Source organism: Rhipicephalus sanguineus, chromosome 1 (assembly GCF_013339695.2).
Source record: "Rhipicephalus sanguineus isolate Rsan-2018 chromosome 1, BIME_Rsan_1.4, whole genome shotgun sequence".
Classification (NCBI taxonomy): domain Eukaryota; kingdom Metazoa; phylum Arthropoda; class Arachnida; order Ixodida; family Ixodidae; genus Rhipicephalus; species Rhipicephalus sanguineus.
In genome coordinates this window covers 117490682-117508787 of record NC_051176.1, presented here as the reverse complement: position 1 = coordinate 117508787, position 18106 = coordinate 117490682, and the positions used below count along the sequence as shown (strand labels likewise).

The 18106-nt window shown below is 41.6% G+C and overlaps 1 protein-coding gene across 3 annotated transcripts in view; it reads left to right on the top strand.

The window, feature by feature from the left end:
* The window catches only part of LOC119396577 (AP2-associated protein kinase 1), a 105869-nt gene that overhangs the window by 64594 nt on the left and 23169 nt on the right, over nucleotides 1–18106 (top strand). Inside the window, exons 11-13 of one of the 3 annotated variants that reach the window (XM_037663852.2) lie at nucleotides 926–1030; nucleotides 8840–9233; nucleotides 13786–13950. In XM_037663852.2, coding sequence (XP_037519780.1) covers nucleotides 926–1030; nucleotides 8840–9233; nucleotides 13786–13950 — 664 coding nt within the window. The remainder of the gene's footprint in view (nucleotides 1–925; nucleotides 1031–8839; nucleotides 9234–13785; nucleotides 13951–18106) is intronic. The other 2 variants (XM_037663860.1, XM_037663866.1) reach the window with 2 other exon arrangements.

Below are 18106 nucleotides of genomic sequence, written 5' to 3'. Positions count from 1 at the left end.
GGAATAAGTTCTGAAAGGCAAAAATTGGGTGAAAGAACGTTAAGTCATATATATATAATAGTTACCTCATACGCCTGTCATTTGTCTGGAAGGTTGCCTGTCAGCTGGATATAGTCCAAGCTTGTTTAGGGCTCTGTTAAACGCTTCATTAGATACCTAGTTGTAAAAGTGCACCGCGCACTTTTACAAAAGAAAGTATTCCATTGTATTTTTGTTTTTTTTTCATAAGACAGCTAATGTACGGCTAAAAATCAAATGAAATCATGTTTACAAATAGTATGTGCAAAATTTTGTGCCTCTATAGAACCTGTGTGTTCTGGCACTCTGCTCATTTAATAGCTGCTTCGACTACTTTTGCTGTACCATTAGTATTATGGCATTTTCTTCGTTAATTTATTTTAAAAAAAGGTTGTTTATTGTGAAAGAAAAGCTGAGGGAAATATCTATATGGTTCAGCTCCCTCTTTCAGCTAATGGTCATTATAAGTGGACCTGCTTCAGCTGTAGAACTATTAGTGTAGATGGGCCTATTTATTTATAAAACTTGCATTAATAGGAAGTTAACAAGCATGTTACCTCTATCTATGGAAATACGGTATGCAAGGGGCTTTTTCTCTTGTACAGCGTTCTTTCTGGGCAGGTTTTCGGAGTGCCAGTAGTAGAATTCTTGATCCTGTATGCATGCTCCACCTGGGGACCCTTAAGATATATTTCCAATCATTGCTGAAGGACTTTTGGGCACTCTTTGTTACACTCGAGGGTTGCAACAAATAGTTTTATAGCGACTACTATTGTTTTCCACAATGGAATTCAGTTGTGCAGTTGTCATAAGTGTTCGTTTGTGCGTTAAGCATGCCTTGCAAAATTAACGAAATTTGAACTGGAAGCCTGCTTAATGTGATATTGCAACTCTTTCATCGGTACAGGAAGTGATCCTAAAGAGGAAACAGTTACACCAGACATTTCAAGTCATCAAAGTGAAGGTCAGCTGGATATCCAAGTGTTTCTTGTGGGTCCTGTGGGTAATTCTGGTGTGTTGATTCTTTCATTGAAACATAACAGTTGTCTCGAGTAAAGCATAATGCAGTGTCAAAGACATGTTGAATGGGGGGGGGGCTCTGCTTGAAGGAGACAAACTGTGTTTCTACCAGCTGTATAAAGTATGGGCGCCATCACTGGAAATGCTGATGCTACTGTTATTTTTGCATTGGAAATTGGATTGTGCCCAACAGTTCTACTACAGTGCAGGTGCATACCGCCTGAACGAGCTGAAACGGATGCTTGGGCAAGTTGGTTCGTACTAAGGAAAGAAAAACAGTGCAAAAAGATGGAACACAAGGAACGATGCATGGATGCAGTGCTGACTCACAATTAGTTATTCCTCCGAATGCGAGGCTTCTTGTGGAACGTATTGGACCAAAAAGAAAGGGACAGACGAACTGGGCAATTAGAAAACATCTTGCATTGACAAAGACGCATATCAAGGTTGCCAAATGAGTTAAACAAGGAATGCTGGGAGCGGGGTCTAAAACCTTAAAAGCAAAGCACACTCATGGTATACAAGCCAAATGTCATAAAAAGAATTAAATGTAATAAAAACTGACAAACGAAATCGTGAAGTTGCACAAGGTTGAAGAAAAGTTGATGCAAAACTAGGAAGTTGCACACAAAGGGGTGAACAAAAAGCTAGTGCGAAACACGCACTACAGGAAATGTACCCCCTTCCTTAAGAGGGAAAGGGAAGGCTTGCTGACACAGTTGCCACCAAGCCTCTAAATTTCGGCTGCCTCTAAGCCTGGCAATGACGGTGCACCTTTTGAAAAAGCAGGGTGCAGCCACAGTCACAACAACACATTGGTAGATGACTGCATGCAGCCATGGACAGGTTCTGTTGGTGCTCTCTAAGGCATACGTTAAGACCCGTCTGTCCTACATAATGTCTGCCACATGACAGCGGAGTAGAGTACATGACGTTCTGCGCACACGGCTCAAACGGGTGGTGGTGCTTAGTTTCTTGCATGTCTCTCCCGCGGGGGTGTGTTCACCACTCTGCACAACCTGGAGAGCTTCTAAGAGGTTACCCTAATATTTCAGCGCTATGTGATCTGAAAGGTGCACTGTCATTGCCCCATAGGACGATCAATTTGTTTGCGAAAGTTTAGAGGCAGCCAAAATTCAGAGACTTTGGCTTCGTGCTCCCGCCTTCGTTGACAAGACACTATTCCCACGCTACTCACTCCTTTCTATCTTCTCTTCTTCTTCTATCATCTTTACTTCCCCATCCCTAAGGGCACTGAGCTGTGCCCAGAAAATAGCGTCCCTTTTCATTTCTTCTTCTTTCACAAACCACGCTCTCTCTCCCCACTAGCTTTCTGTTGGCCACGTGTTTTGCATCCACTTTCTGTTGGCCTTGGGTGGCTTCCTGGTTTTTTTGTTTTTTTTTTCATATTTAATATTTTTTAATACTTTATGACATTTGCCTTGTAGACCATGAGCGTGGTGCTTCACCTTTAAGTAGGGGTGTGTGAATATTCGAACTTTCAAATATTTTTTGACTAGTGTTTGCTATTCGATTCAATTTGCACTGAAATTTTACTTTTCGAAGTATTCGAACTTCTGCAAAATAAATATAACAGGTTATAATAACAGAAAATAAATATAAAGACAATAAATCAGTGTGCAGCATGCTTGGTCTCGCGTTGCTTGCAACGAAACACATCGCGGCTTCTTCACTTTCGCATGTCCGCTAGCACGATGTTCTTGCCCGCAGTGTTCGGATTCGTCTCATACATCGGCGACATGAGCTTAGTTGGGCTTAGCCACGACTCCGAGCAGTAAGCTCGGTCGCAATGTGCGTGGCCGCGGTACCCGATGTTTCAAAGTACGTGATGCTCGATCGCGAGTACGGAGAGTCGTCCCGCGATATTCTTAGTCACGGGTTGTGAAATGCTGATAAGCACACCAGTCTGTCCGAAATGCACATCTGCAACGTTCGCGATGACCGCGGCGCACTATCGTAATCTGATGCTTGAGCTTCCGCTTGCAGCTGCCAAACTAAAGCGTAATTATATTCTAAATGATTGTCGACCTGTGAACACAAAACGAGTGCGGATGCGTTATTAAGTAGCGGGATTTTAGACAGCCGTGACCTCGCGACATGCAAGCAGCAGAAGACGCTGTCCCGGATCGAGGATCGGACCAATGGCAAGGTGTGCTGGAACAAGGCAGACGCATCCAGTCGAAGGCCTTGAAACAAACTTCAAACATTTGCTTTTTGTACGCTTTTTTCTGAATGGAGGACCTAGCTGAAGTGAGAAATTTGAAGATGGAGAAATGCTCTTTCTGACAAGCCCAAGATGGTGGCGCCCAGTTGCTCCGTTGATGTGCTATAACTTTTCTTAAACGCATTTTTTTTTTTTTTTTTCAATTTCCAGAATAATTTTCGCCACCTCGGCAGGCACAACAAATTTTTTACCACACTTCTACGTAGTTTTCAGTGACGATATTTTGGAATCAGAAAAAGGGCTACAGAAACTGAAAATGTGATTTTTTAGTTCTTTTTTTTTTAATTTTTCACGAAATAAAAGCCGCATCCCCCCTTAGGAATAAATCTGTTATTTGACCATGTTTGTGACTTGTAATTGTTCCTGTCTCCTAAGAACATACTTGGGGATTTTCTGCAACTTTTTTTTGTAATTTCGCTTCGAAGTATTCGAAATATATGAGAAATATTCAAGAATTATTCGATTTCATTCGCGCTCAATCTTTATTGTTCAAATACGCTTTGCACCCAAAATTTTGCTATTCGCACAGATCTACTTTTAAGGTTTTAGACCCCACTCCCAGCATTCCTTGTTTCTCATTCGGCAATCTTCTTGACACGTGTCTTTGTCAACGCAAAATATTTTTGTAATCACCTGTCTTGTCTGTTTCTTCCGTTTGGAGGAATAAATTAATCAGCACTGTATCTGTGCTTCTTTCCTTGTGTTATGTCTTCTTGCACTGTTTATCCTTCGCCTGAATGAGCTGCTTCCGTCATGCAGTTCAGATGCATTTTCAGTTTTTGAGGTCAAGATACATTACACCGTGTGTGAACTAACACTGACTTTTACATTAACAGTTTTAAAACTTATTTTGCAGACACTGAGATGCTTTTAATGCACAGAATCGGGTAGCAAAGGTGCAGGCAACACCAGGTTGTTCTTTTCTGTTTGAATGTTTGTTTAGGATGCAGTGACAAGCTCTTTGATGTAAAAAAGTTCGAGTGGGCCTGGACCTTTCATTTTCAGGTTTATAGGTCTTACATTCTTAATAGCTTAAGGTTATTGAATTCTAAAATTTTGTGTCATGACATTTACTACACATATTTGCAAGAATCTACAATTGTCAGCAGAAAATCTTAGTGTGCTTTCTTTAGCAGGAGATAAAATAGATGTCTTGGCTAGGCTGTGAAGCAAGCAGGAACTACGTTACTAAGTCATTAAAAATATAGCCATAGACAGTTTAAGAGCTGTGCTTTAATTTTTTGATGGTCACTACATTTTAAGCAAAAAAAAGTAAAAGTAAAAGACATGACCATAACTAGCAGTCTTCTGCAGAACACAAACTGTATGTACTGAGGCTCAGCTGTATATGGTGTGTTGCAAGTAACTGTGGTCAAGCTTTAAAAATATTAGGGCATGCTATAGAAGGACACTAGTAAAAGCATGTATGGAGAAAATTAGTTTAGGTAGCGGGAGCTAGTCAAGCTGTTTTAGTGCAGCTTTTACTCCCGCCATCCTTCATGTAGTATCAAACATGAAAATAAAGATTCAATTCAATTCAATTTTTAAGGTTAAGTAAAGCATCCATGGAGGAGATCCTAGAGTGTTCTTGGAAACATCCAGCAGTCTTGCAACTTTCTACCTGGTACACACTAATATTCGCACGTCATAAAAAAAAGAGAACTTGCGAAATATGAAAAAGAGAAAAGCGGGGTCTCCACCAACCAGGACAACGGGAAATCCTGAAGTATTGGGAAAACAGAGTTATTGTGTCTCTTATGGAAAACTATCTATACTTCCCATATATAGAATGCTGCACTGTGCTGCGCCCCTGCAAGTGTGCCACTCCTAACGGTATTGCCATCACTCCTTGCTTCATTGGAAATATTCATGCTGATGAAACAGCACACTTCTGGTACATGCTATCAAAGGATGCATTGAAGATCAAGGGAATTACATGCTACAGAGGAAAAGATGGCAACCTGTGTCTCTAAAAAAAAAAAAATATAGATTGTGCAGTGAGGATCCTGTTTACGCTTTATAATGATGAACTTGTTTTAGTAAGCTTCACTGTAAGACAGGCGTGTAATGCGGTGGAGCACACTTGTATTGGAAATAATTGCTTTTCAGTGAAGCATACTACCTGGCCATCCTTGTGCTGTACTACCTGGGGCTTATGTCTCTTATGCTGAATTGCCAATGCACTGTGCTATTTTTCTATCTCATTAAGATTTGACACGTATCTGTGTGCGACTGATTCCATTTGAAAAAAAAAAGTTAAAACTGATTAGGGTACATCTTTCTTTCGTCTTCATTTTCAAGTAGCAATCAACTCTGTTGATGGACCGTGTAAGACACCAAAAGTACATGGTTTGTATATCAGACCTGTTCTTAAGCTACTTATGTAGTGTCAGTGGCTGCAGTGCTACAGCATGCAAAATATGTGTGGGGTGACAAATTTGAAACATTGCAAGTTGTCGGCCTTGATTAAGCCTGTTGAAAGTAACACCAGTGCGAGACTAACTTCCACTATGCAGAAGGTAGTGTACATTGCAGCATTCCATTGTGATTTGTTGTTCTTATTTCAGGTCTTGTTAAATAGCTATTTGCAGCTGTTGCAAAGTGTAGGCACTGTTTTCAACAAAATGGCTCGTAATGTGCCTTGGTCCCACTGTTTTAATGTTGCAAAGAAATACGCGCAGCAAAAGTGCTGCATATTTTTCTGAAATAAAATCTGTTTAATATGAACTCAGTCAAACGAAGCTATGAGCTAGTATTCCTCTTTCCTATGACCTTCAGGTCACACAGCAGCTGTGGTTTTATTGTTAAGTACCATCGATTAACTGTCGACTTTTGGTGACACCATCAGTAAATGGATGCCAGTGATATCTGTTCAAGTCCTGTAGTGTCATTATTCAAGTAACAATTATAGGGACACTCCAGGCAAATTTTTGTCGTTGGTAGCCATGTAAAGGTAATGTTCCATATCTATGTACAGTTTTTGGGATCATTTGCAGCTGATCCAGAAATTACATCTAATTTGGTTTGTTACTCTGTTGGCATTTCAGTTAAGGAAGCAGTACCAGGTATGACCTCGGCATGCTTGATTCCTTGCAGCCTTTATTGCTTGTTTGTGTTGCGGAGCTCTTGTGTGGTGGGGCCAGATTAATGTTATGCAATAGAGTAAACTGTGGCTTCCGTTTATTGCATCTTGGAGACTTCTGAAGTGGTCACGTTTCCAGGCACATAAGTATTTCCCTTGATCACTACTTAATCTGCGTGAACGTCAATCACATAAGGCAGTACTATTGCAAGAGTGACACCATATTTAGGTCTGATCTTTGCCACTATGGGGCAAATGCGCTTCTGACATGCCATGAGATGTGGTCATGCTTTATTATAAGAACCCTGTAAATGTTGCATAGTAACAAGACAGGTTGGCTTCTGCTTCTTTCCTCTAACCGGGTTCAGCCATTGGTGCTTCTATAGTATCATGCACTAGCGTCCCCCACCCCCTTTTTTTTTGGGGGGGGGGGGTTGTGACTAGTATTCAAAGTACTCTTTATGCAAGCAAAAGTCTATCAGAGCATCTACAGACTTCACCTTTGCATTCATATACATGTTTACTATTCTGCAAGCAAATGCATTCAATAAATAAGTGATGGCACTAGAGCCACCAAGGGCTATTATTTTCAATTTCGAACAGATTGTCATTTTTGTTCCTCTAGAGATTTTACATTTTCAATCTCTTATAGTCCTTGCTTGGTGTTCATACTATGTCACAGCTGTTTTACATTTGTTTTAATGCAGAAAAATATGTTGTTTGAAGAAATTGTCACAATTGAAGCATTACATGCTTGCCAGTATCTGCACTTATTCCTTTTTACAAGCATAGCGATCATTGCCAAAAGGCCTGTTGCTAAGTGCTGTACTATGTCAAAGGTGGGCTTAGCACTGTACTATCACATTGTCTTAAGGAGGTATGGTAGGGTAAACGGGTTGTCCTGGTTTCAGCATTATATCTCAAAAAATGTTCCATATTTTGTTGTGAAATTTTGTGTGCTCAGTAAGAAGGTGTGGCGCCTCCACTCTGTGTAATTTAAACACTGTAGCTTCTCTTACTTTTTTCTTGTTGAGTACCAAATTTTAGACTGGTGTACAAAATTAAGTGTACCTTTACTCAGAAATGAAAAATGTTATGACTGTGAAATTTGGCATGCTTATTCCACTTAATATTGGTATTAATCCCTACCTATAAGAACGGGCTCCTACATATATTTCACAAGAAAAAATATTGTCCTCACTTATCACATGCCATGAGATAGACTTTCCAATTAATCTTTTTTTTTTTTTTTCAAAGGTTTCAGTTCAAACTATTTGGAAGCGAGTTAGGTATAATCTGAGAAAATTTCAGTGTGATTGGTCAGACAGTTTTTCAGAAAAGGTGCATCATGTTTGGAAAATGTTCAAAAAAGATGATCAGAAGGAAAACACCATTTTATGTTTAAAAATGTGCGTGGAATGTGCTCACAGCGTACAGCAATGACTACGCTACAAAAGTATTTTGGTGGGAAATTTTGCAATCTTAACTTATGAAATTGGTAGGAATTGAGTATATTCAATTGATCTAGCCATAGTCATTATAAAACATCGATGGAAAAGAGCCCTCGCCTCCTGACAAACGCGCGGCCTTTGGTGCAATTTTTAAATGGCTTAGAGCACTGCTGCGCGCTTGACAGTGCAGATTCATGTTCCTCAGAGTGTGTATTATTTTTTTAGTGGTGAAATAAAAAAATGGCTTTTTAGGTCAATTTACCCTACCATACCCCATTAAACCACTTCATTACACCTTTGTTCTACAATTCTGCTTAATATCTAAACCTTTCATGTATTCTTGTATGTTGGTGTAATGGTGTCATAGCCCAAGTGTTGCTCTTAATCTTTTATTTGTGGATGCAAATTGCATTTCAGCTGTAGCTCTTTCTAAGCCACAACTACCACTAAAGTATTGATGGAAAGGTGCCTTTAAGGTTCCTTTTCTTTTTTAAGCATGCCCTCTATGTGGGAACAGACAGCATGTGCACAGGTGGTGCAACAAATTGCTGGCATTTGTTTAAAAATTTATGAAAAGAATTGTTGGAAATAATTATATCTATAACTAATTTATGTTTAGTAATAATGTACATTTAAGTATACTAGCCACTTTAGAGGCAGTGTTCACACCCATTTCTCACTCTCATATATTTGATTTATTCTGTTTTTTTTTCCCAAGTGATACTTACCGAAGTGAAAGTTTTGTTGGTATTTCTTGTGGAACACTAAAATGTGCAGTGTTTTTTACTGCCTTCTCCTCCTCCTCAAAAATATTCTTTCCCCTCTTGCCTTTCTTTGCTTTTTCCCAAGTGATACTTACCAAAGTGAAAGTTTTGTTGGTATTTCTTGTGGAACACTAAAATTTGCAGTGTTTTTTACTGCCTTCTCCTCCTCCTCAAAAATATTCTTTCCCCTCTTGCCTTTTTTTGGCCTACAACCTATTCTCACTTTTTATCTCCTGCACCACCCACCATGAAACTGCAGATTATGAAGGCGTACGAAGTCCATGTGCTGCAACAACACCATTTGGTGCCAATGCCAAGCCTGGTCTCCTGCCACCACCACCCCAGGCATCTGCATCGGCACCATCTTCGGCAATCACTACTCCGAGTCAACCCAGCCAGCCTGGCTCTAAGCTTGGATCCAGCTCACTCGAGGCATTCTTCACACCATACTGCTCTGGCGAACAGAACTTTGCGAGTGCTACATCACAGGGTAGCAATGGTGCAGCGGTATCGAGCGTTACGGGAGACCAGGCACCATTTTCTGCAGCGTCTAATGGGCCTGTGGTTGGTGGCAGCAGCGGTGGTTCATTCGTGCCTTCCGGATCAAATCTTGCTACTCCAGCTGCACCCTTAACAGGACAGCAGCAGCAAGGGTCAGTTTTGTTGTCAAAGCATAAATTGATCTTGCTGGCCCAACATAAGAGATGCCGTTAGTACTGAGGTAATTAAGTTAGGTGTATGACGGCCTGTAGTAACAAGTTGTATTGGTGGTGTAAAAATGGAAGATAACACACACAAGAAAGTATTAAAAGAGCACGGATACAAAAATTTGGCACCTTGTTTTTTTTTTGTTTCAATAAGTAGCGAATGACCCACTTATCACGGCTGGGAAGCTTGTTTGCTTGAGCGCATGACGGTTAATTATTTGGAGACTGTTTTTTAGCGCCCAGTCGCAGTTCCGGTTTCAGAGGGCACACAGTGAGGCGGGACTCAGAGTGGTTCTCATGTAAACATAGATGGCCACGTGAGCCTACAAAACCGCGTGAACATGAGCACTGTGTTCACAACTCTTTTCAGTGAAGCCTTCCTAGCTGTTGCTATAACCCTTCTGAGACGTAAACATGCATGACCTCCAAAAAAAGCAGTGCAAGTCTGGCCCCCTCTTTCCGTTGAAAAGGTCTGCTAGGAGAGAGCGCTCGCAAGAATCGTGGCAGCCAACACAAACTCGTGACGCAGGTGGCGGTGGGTTGCTTATACGAAAACCAAAGGTACATTTCGCGTACAGTGGCATGACATGCACTTTAAAATTGATTTTAGATATATTCTAGGCTATATTATCCATTGATATTTCGTAGATTATGCACGTGTGTCCACACAAATCTATCCCATAAGTTATCTCGCCTTCGAAATTTTGTGTCAGTACTTCTTTAAATAGGTAGGACAAGCTTTTTTTTTTTTTGTTTACCACCCCATCTATTTCTTCGCGCGAAATCTTGTTTTGCCAATGGGAACGCTATCTGTGGCAACCAACTAGCCTGTTCTGTACAATGCGCACCTGCTGATTTGTTCCTTTTGAATTTTTATCATGCTTTTGCATTGGTGCAATTTCAGTTAAGGTGAGTCAGTATTGCTAAATATGAGTTCAGTTGATAAAAATTGTGTGTGACAATCAGTTCCAAATTTGAAGTGAACTTAATAACTGATTAAATAATTTTATTGAACATTTGGAGTACTTCGTTGTATTCACACAATAAATTCACACAAGTTAGGTTAATAAGGCCTTCAGTTGTCCTTAATAGTTGCCATAATTTATTTTTATTCCATTCTGCCCCTTTTGGCTCAAGTAGCAAGCTTGCTTTTTGTAACCAAGCATGTTGGATAATTATATGTAACATGCTTGGTTAAATAACTATAATTATATGCATACCCAATGAATGTTACATATTAGAAGAAAACTTTTACTAGGGTGTTTATTATTTAAGGGGAGATGCTACTCGAAAAATGGCCTTTTTGTGAAAATTGTCACTTTTGACATTTCACTTGTAAAATTATGTTTGGTCATTTAACTTTTATTTCGCCGAGTATCAAGGCTGAATTCAGATTAGAAATTGGTGAAAAATCTATTTTAATCAGGCAATGTCACTCTGGCCTCAGCCACAGCAGGTGCTGAGGCCACAGTGTATGGTAAGTTGATGTGGTAAAGGGGAAAGCATGAACCACGTGGCCGAGCACCATGGCACGGCACTTCGTAAACTGCCATTACCACCTCCCTGTGGAGATAAGTTGAAAGATGATGCAACACAAGAGCTACAAAATATTTATGAAATTGCAATAACCACCCACATTAAATGTCCAGGAAATGTATCTTGCCATGCGAGCATCCTACTTTAATTCTAGCAACATGGCAGGAAGTCGCCAATTCTGTTCAGAAGTGACTTCCTGATGTAAGCACGGGCGAGCCAGAGCTCTTTGGGAGTGCGTGCCAGATTACACTCTAATCTTGACCAACAAACAGGTGTTGCCTGCACATCCATTATATAAGCACCTCACAGTTGAAAAGCTCTTGGTTCACTGTCTACAAGGAACAATGCAAGGTGTTGTGGACTTGCTCCACAGCAAGGTCTGGCTTCTGTGTCCAAAGACAACGCTCCCATCCTGTACAGCTGTGGAAGCTGCAACAATGGCTACCTAGTTCTTCAATAAGGGATATTCAAACTTTGAGCACATCCTTCAAGAGCTTGATATACTGCCACCTGAAGAACTTGTCACCCTGGGCCACTCACATGACCAGAGGCGAATCAAAAGCGTGTCTGTCTGCATGCAAAACAGCCGAGGCAAGGGCTCATCTCTGCCACATGGTGAAGAGAGTGCACCTTTATGGCTGACTTAAGGGCTGGGAAATATTAACATATGGAGCCGGATGTTTTTAAGTGCGCTCGCTGTTTAGAGTGTGGATTGTTCTATGCTCTCACAAAGTTTCATGCTAATCGCACTGTATATTGATGAATACACACGTTTATAACTTTCAAATGCATTTTTCTCAATTTCCATTATGAGGCAATTCTGACATGTTGTGCACAAACTTTCATGCACTTAAAATAGTTATATCATAACGAAATTTTGCACAGAGCTTCTTCAGCCACTCTAAAATACAGATATCTATATGAAGTTGCACTATACATTACATATTTTTGGTTTCATAACTTGATATGCTGATAGGGGAGATGTAAAATATACATTTGGTACCTTCGATTTTTTTTTAAAAAGGTAGCAAGTTAAGCAGACATTTGAGGTACGTTGCAGTACTGTACTGCTCATGTGCAGCAAAATTAGATATCTTGGGATTCTGTGTGAAAATTTTTTAATAAGCTAAAAAGTGTGCACAAAAAACCCAATATTTTGTTGTCGAAGTTGTAGTAACTCTGGAACTATTACGTTTCAAAACAGGAGAAAGTGCCTCAGAACAGGCTGGCTGACGTTTCGATAGGGGACCTATCTTTGTGAAAGGCGCCTTGTCATCCTGGCGTGTTAGTTTTAAGGGGTTAGTAATGACCATGACCAACAGCAACAGACGCGCCACCGCTGGACATGACGTCATCACTAACCCCTTAAAACTAACACGCCAGGGATGACAAGGCGCCTGTGACAAAGATAGGTCCCCTATCGAAACGTCGGCCAGCCTGTTCTGAGGCACTTTCTCCTGTTTTGAAACCTATAACGTGTATCCATCTGTCGGCTCCCTTCTTGATCTTGGAACTATTACAGTTATCAGAAAACTAATTACAGTTTTGAAATCAGCATCACAAACTCTACTATTACCTCAAATTTCAAAGTTCTAAGTCAAGAAATTTTTTTAAAAATCGTTTTTCGAGTAGCATCTCTCCTTAATAAATTCTGTATGTGCAGCCCACTGTGAATAGGGAGTAGTGACTGCCAACTTGTGAGAAGCCACATATGCCTTTAGGTAAACTATCTCAGGCCTGGCACCAGTGCTAATTATGCGTTTTTTAGCAGGGCAGTGATGCACACTACTTACTGTAGTATAGTACGTTTCAGTTAATCTGATTGTGAATTCATCCCTTTCGAAGGTCATGTCTGATAACCCACGCATTTTTATGGGCCAAGACTTTAATTTTGATCCTCAGAGTGGCCCTTACCGCTTACTTCACTGCCTGGCATGCACCTACCTGTACCTAATATTGACCTTATTGGTGAACCCAATGGCTGCAGCTTTAATCTTGGCGGGGCTAAAGAATAATCTATACATCAGACGTGCTCTGTCCTACCGTGAGCGTCAACTTTTGGCCAGCCCTTGGCAGAGTTTTAAGCAAAAACAGCACCTTGCATTACGATTACTTATTCTCTTGGTTCTAACGCATACCTATTTCCAAGAAACTGGTCCGAAAATTGTCTCCACAGATACAAAACTGAAGTTTTGTTCAAGATTCTCAATAGCCTACTGTCAGAGCCAGCTTTGTCACCACTTTCATCGCAAGATAACAATAAATGTTTTTGTCACGGCAGGGTTTTGACAACACTAGCATGTGTAGTGTAGGTTGTCAACAACTTAGAAGGGTAGTGGTCTGTATTAGTTGGTTTTCGATAATGTTAAGATGCTGCAGCGCAAAGCAGGACAGAGGGACACGGAATCACTCGTCCTCGTCTATTTCATATGCCTCTGACCTGCTTTGCGATGCACTACCTTAACGTTTTGGCAACATCACAGCATCTTTATCAAAAAAGTCCACTCAAAACCAGAGTTATTTTACATGCTTAGCACGTAGTATGTAATGGAGCCACCTTTCATATTTCTGACGTGAGTCTTTCTGCATGTTTTTCTTGCTCTATAATCAGGCACACATTAGATTAGGATGCAGCTTGTATTCTCCTTTGAAACCATGCGAACTGGATCGGTAAGAATTCAGTAAATGCTGCCAAATAAAGCAGCAGTGTGCTTTTTCTTCCTGCCTCTCCTAATTTGACCAACCAGCTAAATTGACCAATTCCATCACCTCTGTAAAGCTCAAGATTACGGAAGTCAACTGTATAAATCTGTTCATAATCGTAAGGCACACTTGCACTGCTTGGCAGGCATGACTCTGTCACATTAGTCCAGTACACAAAGGTGAAGTGAATGAAGTGAAATGGCTTGCAGGGATAGCTCGTCTCTCAGCAGTGCGATTGTATGGTGCTTGCTGTATGCAGGATTCAGGCTCAGGGTGTCAGTGTGGACATGATCAGCAGTACACAGCCTTTGTCAGGAACCTCATCAGAGCGCTTGGCACCCGCCTTGACGCCACCATCGTCTCCTACTCCAAGTCAGAAAAGCCATCATCGGCGTAATGTCAGTGACACGTCGGCCTTTGTCAAGTGAGTTATCCTCCTGTCTGTGGTACCAGCCGCGGTTATATTATCCTGTCTGTGGTTTAAATTAATTAGAACTAACAGACAAGAAAGCCAAGGAAAATATAGGGGATGTTATTTGTAGTACAGTTAAACCTGCCTATAACGAACCTCCATACAATGAATTCCTCGATATTACGAAGTTTTCATGTTCCCCGCCATTACTCCATAGAAGCACATGCATACCTGCCAACTCTCCTGAATTGTCCAGGAGACTCCCGAATTTGGACCTAATCTCCCGATTGTACGAATGTCATCTCGAATCTCCCGAAAAGTGGCCACCACTGCAGAGGAGGGTTTTTTTTTTTTTTTTTTTTTCCTCTTTTTTTAAAATCATGCACGTATGTCAGCCTTTCCTGCTGTGGCGGTGCTGCGGAAGGGCACTCGCCACCACACTTCTATTTCATTGTAACCATATTGCAGAGTACCGCTGAGTACATTCTAAGCACTGCACAAGTGTTTCTGGACTCATACACAGCGGACTTGCCGTGCTTTGTGACTTCGCGGAAAGGTGACAAGTATGGATTCTGTACCACGTGCGCCTGTGAAACTGCCAGATGCTTTCAGAAGTAAAGAAGTTCGGTTCAAGCAGCTCAATATTTCCGCTATGCAAAAAGAAAAAAAAAACACTCCCCCCCCCCTCCCGTTGTGGTCGCCCGAATTTTCGTGCTGTGAGGTTGGCAGGTATGACATGTATTTGCGACCTCTGTGTAACAAAGTGGCAGCGGGAGACACCCTTGATATAGCGAATTTTAGCCGCAAATTCTGTCATTTTGGCACGAGCAGGAGCCGCATGCTTCTACTGCGGTCGCTCCGCCAATGACAGAGCGCAAAGTGGTGGCGGCGCGCATGCCCCGGCGACTGTGATGCAACAGTGAGTGCTCGTTTGTGCGTGTGTTAGGCGGGCAGGTGGGCCTGCGCCCCTCGAGCCGGCGTTCTTGCCGCCATGGGCGCATGCGCAAGTGTGTGTGTGTGTGTGCGCGCCTGTGTGTGTGTGTGTCCCTTTAAACATCATCCATCCGCTTGTGGGTGCCATGCTAACCTCGCTGGCTCTCTGTTTAAAAAAAGTACAGCTTTTGTGTTAACAGCGCCACTTTTCAGTTGTTGCAGAAATCTTAACTGCACTTCGTTAACGTTATGCCAGATGACGCCACTTAAACTAAGCTTACTCCGTGTCGTTACTGCCGTTACATTGGTTACGCTTCGAGTTCGCGCCGCATATGTGGGGCCGCGCTGCATATGGAGAGCTAAGGGCTACAGCGCAACAGAAGACGAGGACAAGAAAGGCGACGCACAGAGAGCGCTGACTTACAACACTTTATTGGTAGAAAGGGAAGGATGAACATTTATACACTTCGCTGACATGCACCACAACCGGGGCAGATCATCTTTTTTTTTTTTTTTTTTTGAACATTTTACATAGAGCAACCACCACTGCGCACACGGGCGTATCACTCATGGTCTGTTTAGATATGATATTTCATGAGAGCGCTTTTCATGAGAGCGCTTTTCAGAATATTTCATGGTATCCGTGCTGTTCGCTCTTCGTTTCAATGAGTGGCATTGTATTGATGTCCTATGAACGTTCAGTATTGCCATTCCTCACGACAAGCAATAAAGCTAAATAACTCAGTTTTTTGCCACTAAATAAATGTTTTGGATAAGCTCTGCCTTCAGTTCCCATTGTGTTTAATTTGTGCATTTATTTTCCGAATTTTCATGCTGAAACTGCTGTAGGCATCTATTATGCACTTCTTCCTCATCGCTGCGTTATTGTACTCATCATCACGCATTTGCCTTTCATCATCATAGTCTTCGGGTGTGTGCTCTTGATCATTGTGGCCGTAGCGCTTGTTCACTCTCGAGGTCGCGACCAAATAAACCTCGTTACGACTGCGACATCATACTGCATATATCCAAAACCTCTTTTTAACAAATTTTTTGGGGGAATTTGTCAATTTCGTTATATCCAGGTTTAACTGTAGTTATGGTGTAAATGTGAAGAAAGTAAAGCGCACGAAAAGATAACTTGCCGCCGACAGGGACCGAACCTGCAACCTTCGAATAACGTGTCCGAGGCCCTACCACTGAGCTACGGTGGCGGTCATCCTCCCATCCACTTCATGGGCTATATATGTACATTTATACCTAGGAGTGTTAGTCAGCGCCGCTGATAGCCATGAAGGCGAGTGTGGAACACTCTCTGCCTGCTGGTGTCACAAAGCACGGGATCTTTTTACGAGCTGGCAGCTGACCAATAATCCCTCGCATGCTACCTGAAGGCATCAGATCTGCCAGAACGAGACCCTCGCTATGAATGAATGAAAGAAGGGGAACTTTGAGGGCTTGTTTTTTTCTTTGCTAGATGCAACAATAATTAGAACTAACATATCAGAAAGCCAAGGAGAGTATAGGGGATGTTATTTGTAGTAATTGTGATGTAAATGTGAAGAAAGTAAAGTGGGCGAAACGATAACTTGCCGCCGGCAGGCAGAAAGAGAGTGTTCCACTCTCACCTTCGTGGCTACCAGTAGCACTGACTAACACTCCTAGGTTTAATCATACATATATACCACGTAAAGTGGACGGGACGATGACCGCCGCCTGAGCTTAGTGGTAGAGCATCGGATGCGTTATTCGAAGGTCGCAGGTTCGGTCCCTCCCGGCGGCTAGTTATCTTTTCGTCCACTTTACTTTCTTCACATTTACATCTTAATTACTACAAATAACATTCCCTACACACTTTCCTTGGTTTTCTTGTCTGTTAGTTCTAATTAATGTTTTTGCTAGCAAAGAAAAAACAAGCCCTTAAATTTCCCCGTCTGTGGTTCTGTGATTGATAACCTGTAGCTTGTGTGTTTAGTTGCCAGTGGTAAGTTATCACTCTTTAAAGTATACTTGATAGGATTGATTATTTTAATACCCTCCATTTGCAAATTGTTGATTGCAACAGTAAAATAACTGCTTGATCAATAACTCAGGGATGAGATGGTACTGTGTATTATGCCCAGAAAGTGCTTGTAGTCCATTGTTCATTGAGTGGCCATGCAGTTATTTTAACCCTTTCAGCCCTGGATTTTTTTATTTTGGCCAAAGGACATTTTTTGTGTATGTTCCTAATGGTTAGGACCTCAGAAGACCACAACTGAAAGATTCAGCCAGTGGTGCAATTATTTATGGATTTACATACATGGTGCCAATTCTAAAAAGACAGGGCGTGCAAACACGGACACAAGAAAGAAGTCGGGGCACCACAAACGCAGACTAACAACTGAATAGATGCACAACGGCGGAAAAGAAAGAAGGCACGAAAACTTATCTGCACATGCCCATGCAATAGGCGAACCTATCAATCCGGCACGCGTGGAGGCCTACGCGAAGGATAACTGTTAAGGCATTTGAATTCATCTTTATGCAAGTTAATCGACAATTGGCTCACGCATGCGCTACCACTATTCTCGATATGCCATGCCACAATCATCTAACTTACCAACTAGCTCAGCTCTCTGTTATTCTAACCATGGTGTCAAATAAGATCATCAGGGCTCAATGGTTGTGAAATGAGAAAAATGGCTTCATTCCTGCTTCTCACTAGAGTACACGAAATCTGAATGTCTTATTCGGCAGTCTGGAAGTCCTTGAAACAACTTTAGGACTTCATCCCGAAAACGGCACTTATTAACCTCAGCTTAGCCACCTCAGCGTCACCCATGGCTTCGGTCAGGTGTCTTCTTTCTGGCCCCCAGCTCCGCAGAAATGCCACAGTTGTGGTGTCAATCGCAGTGGGGATCATTGAAGAAATACTCCTCCAAGAATTAGCAGTTTTGGTTTAGTTTCCGAGTTGCTCGGGCAAATGTTGTGTGATGGTGTCTGTCGACACTGCCAGGGCCGAAAGGGTTAATTAAAGCTAATAATTAGAGCTGTGCGAATAGCAAAATTTTTGGTGCGAAGCGAATTCGAATATTGAAGTCTGAATGCGAATCGAATCGAATATTTTTCTAATACTTCGAAGCGAAATTGCAGAAAAAAAAGTTAGAGAGGATTCCTAAGCATATTCTTATGAGATAGCAACATGAGAGCGTTTCTTTTCTCTAGGTTGATGAAGCGCTAGCGGGGTGGTGTT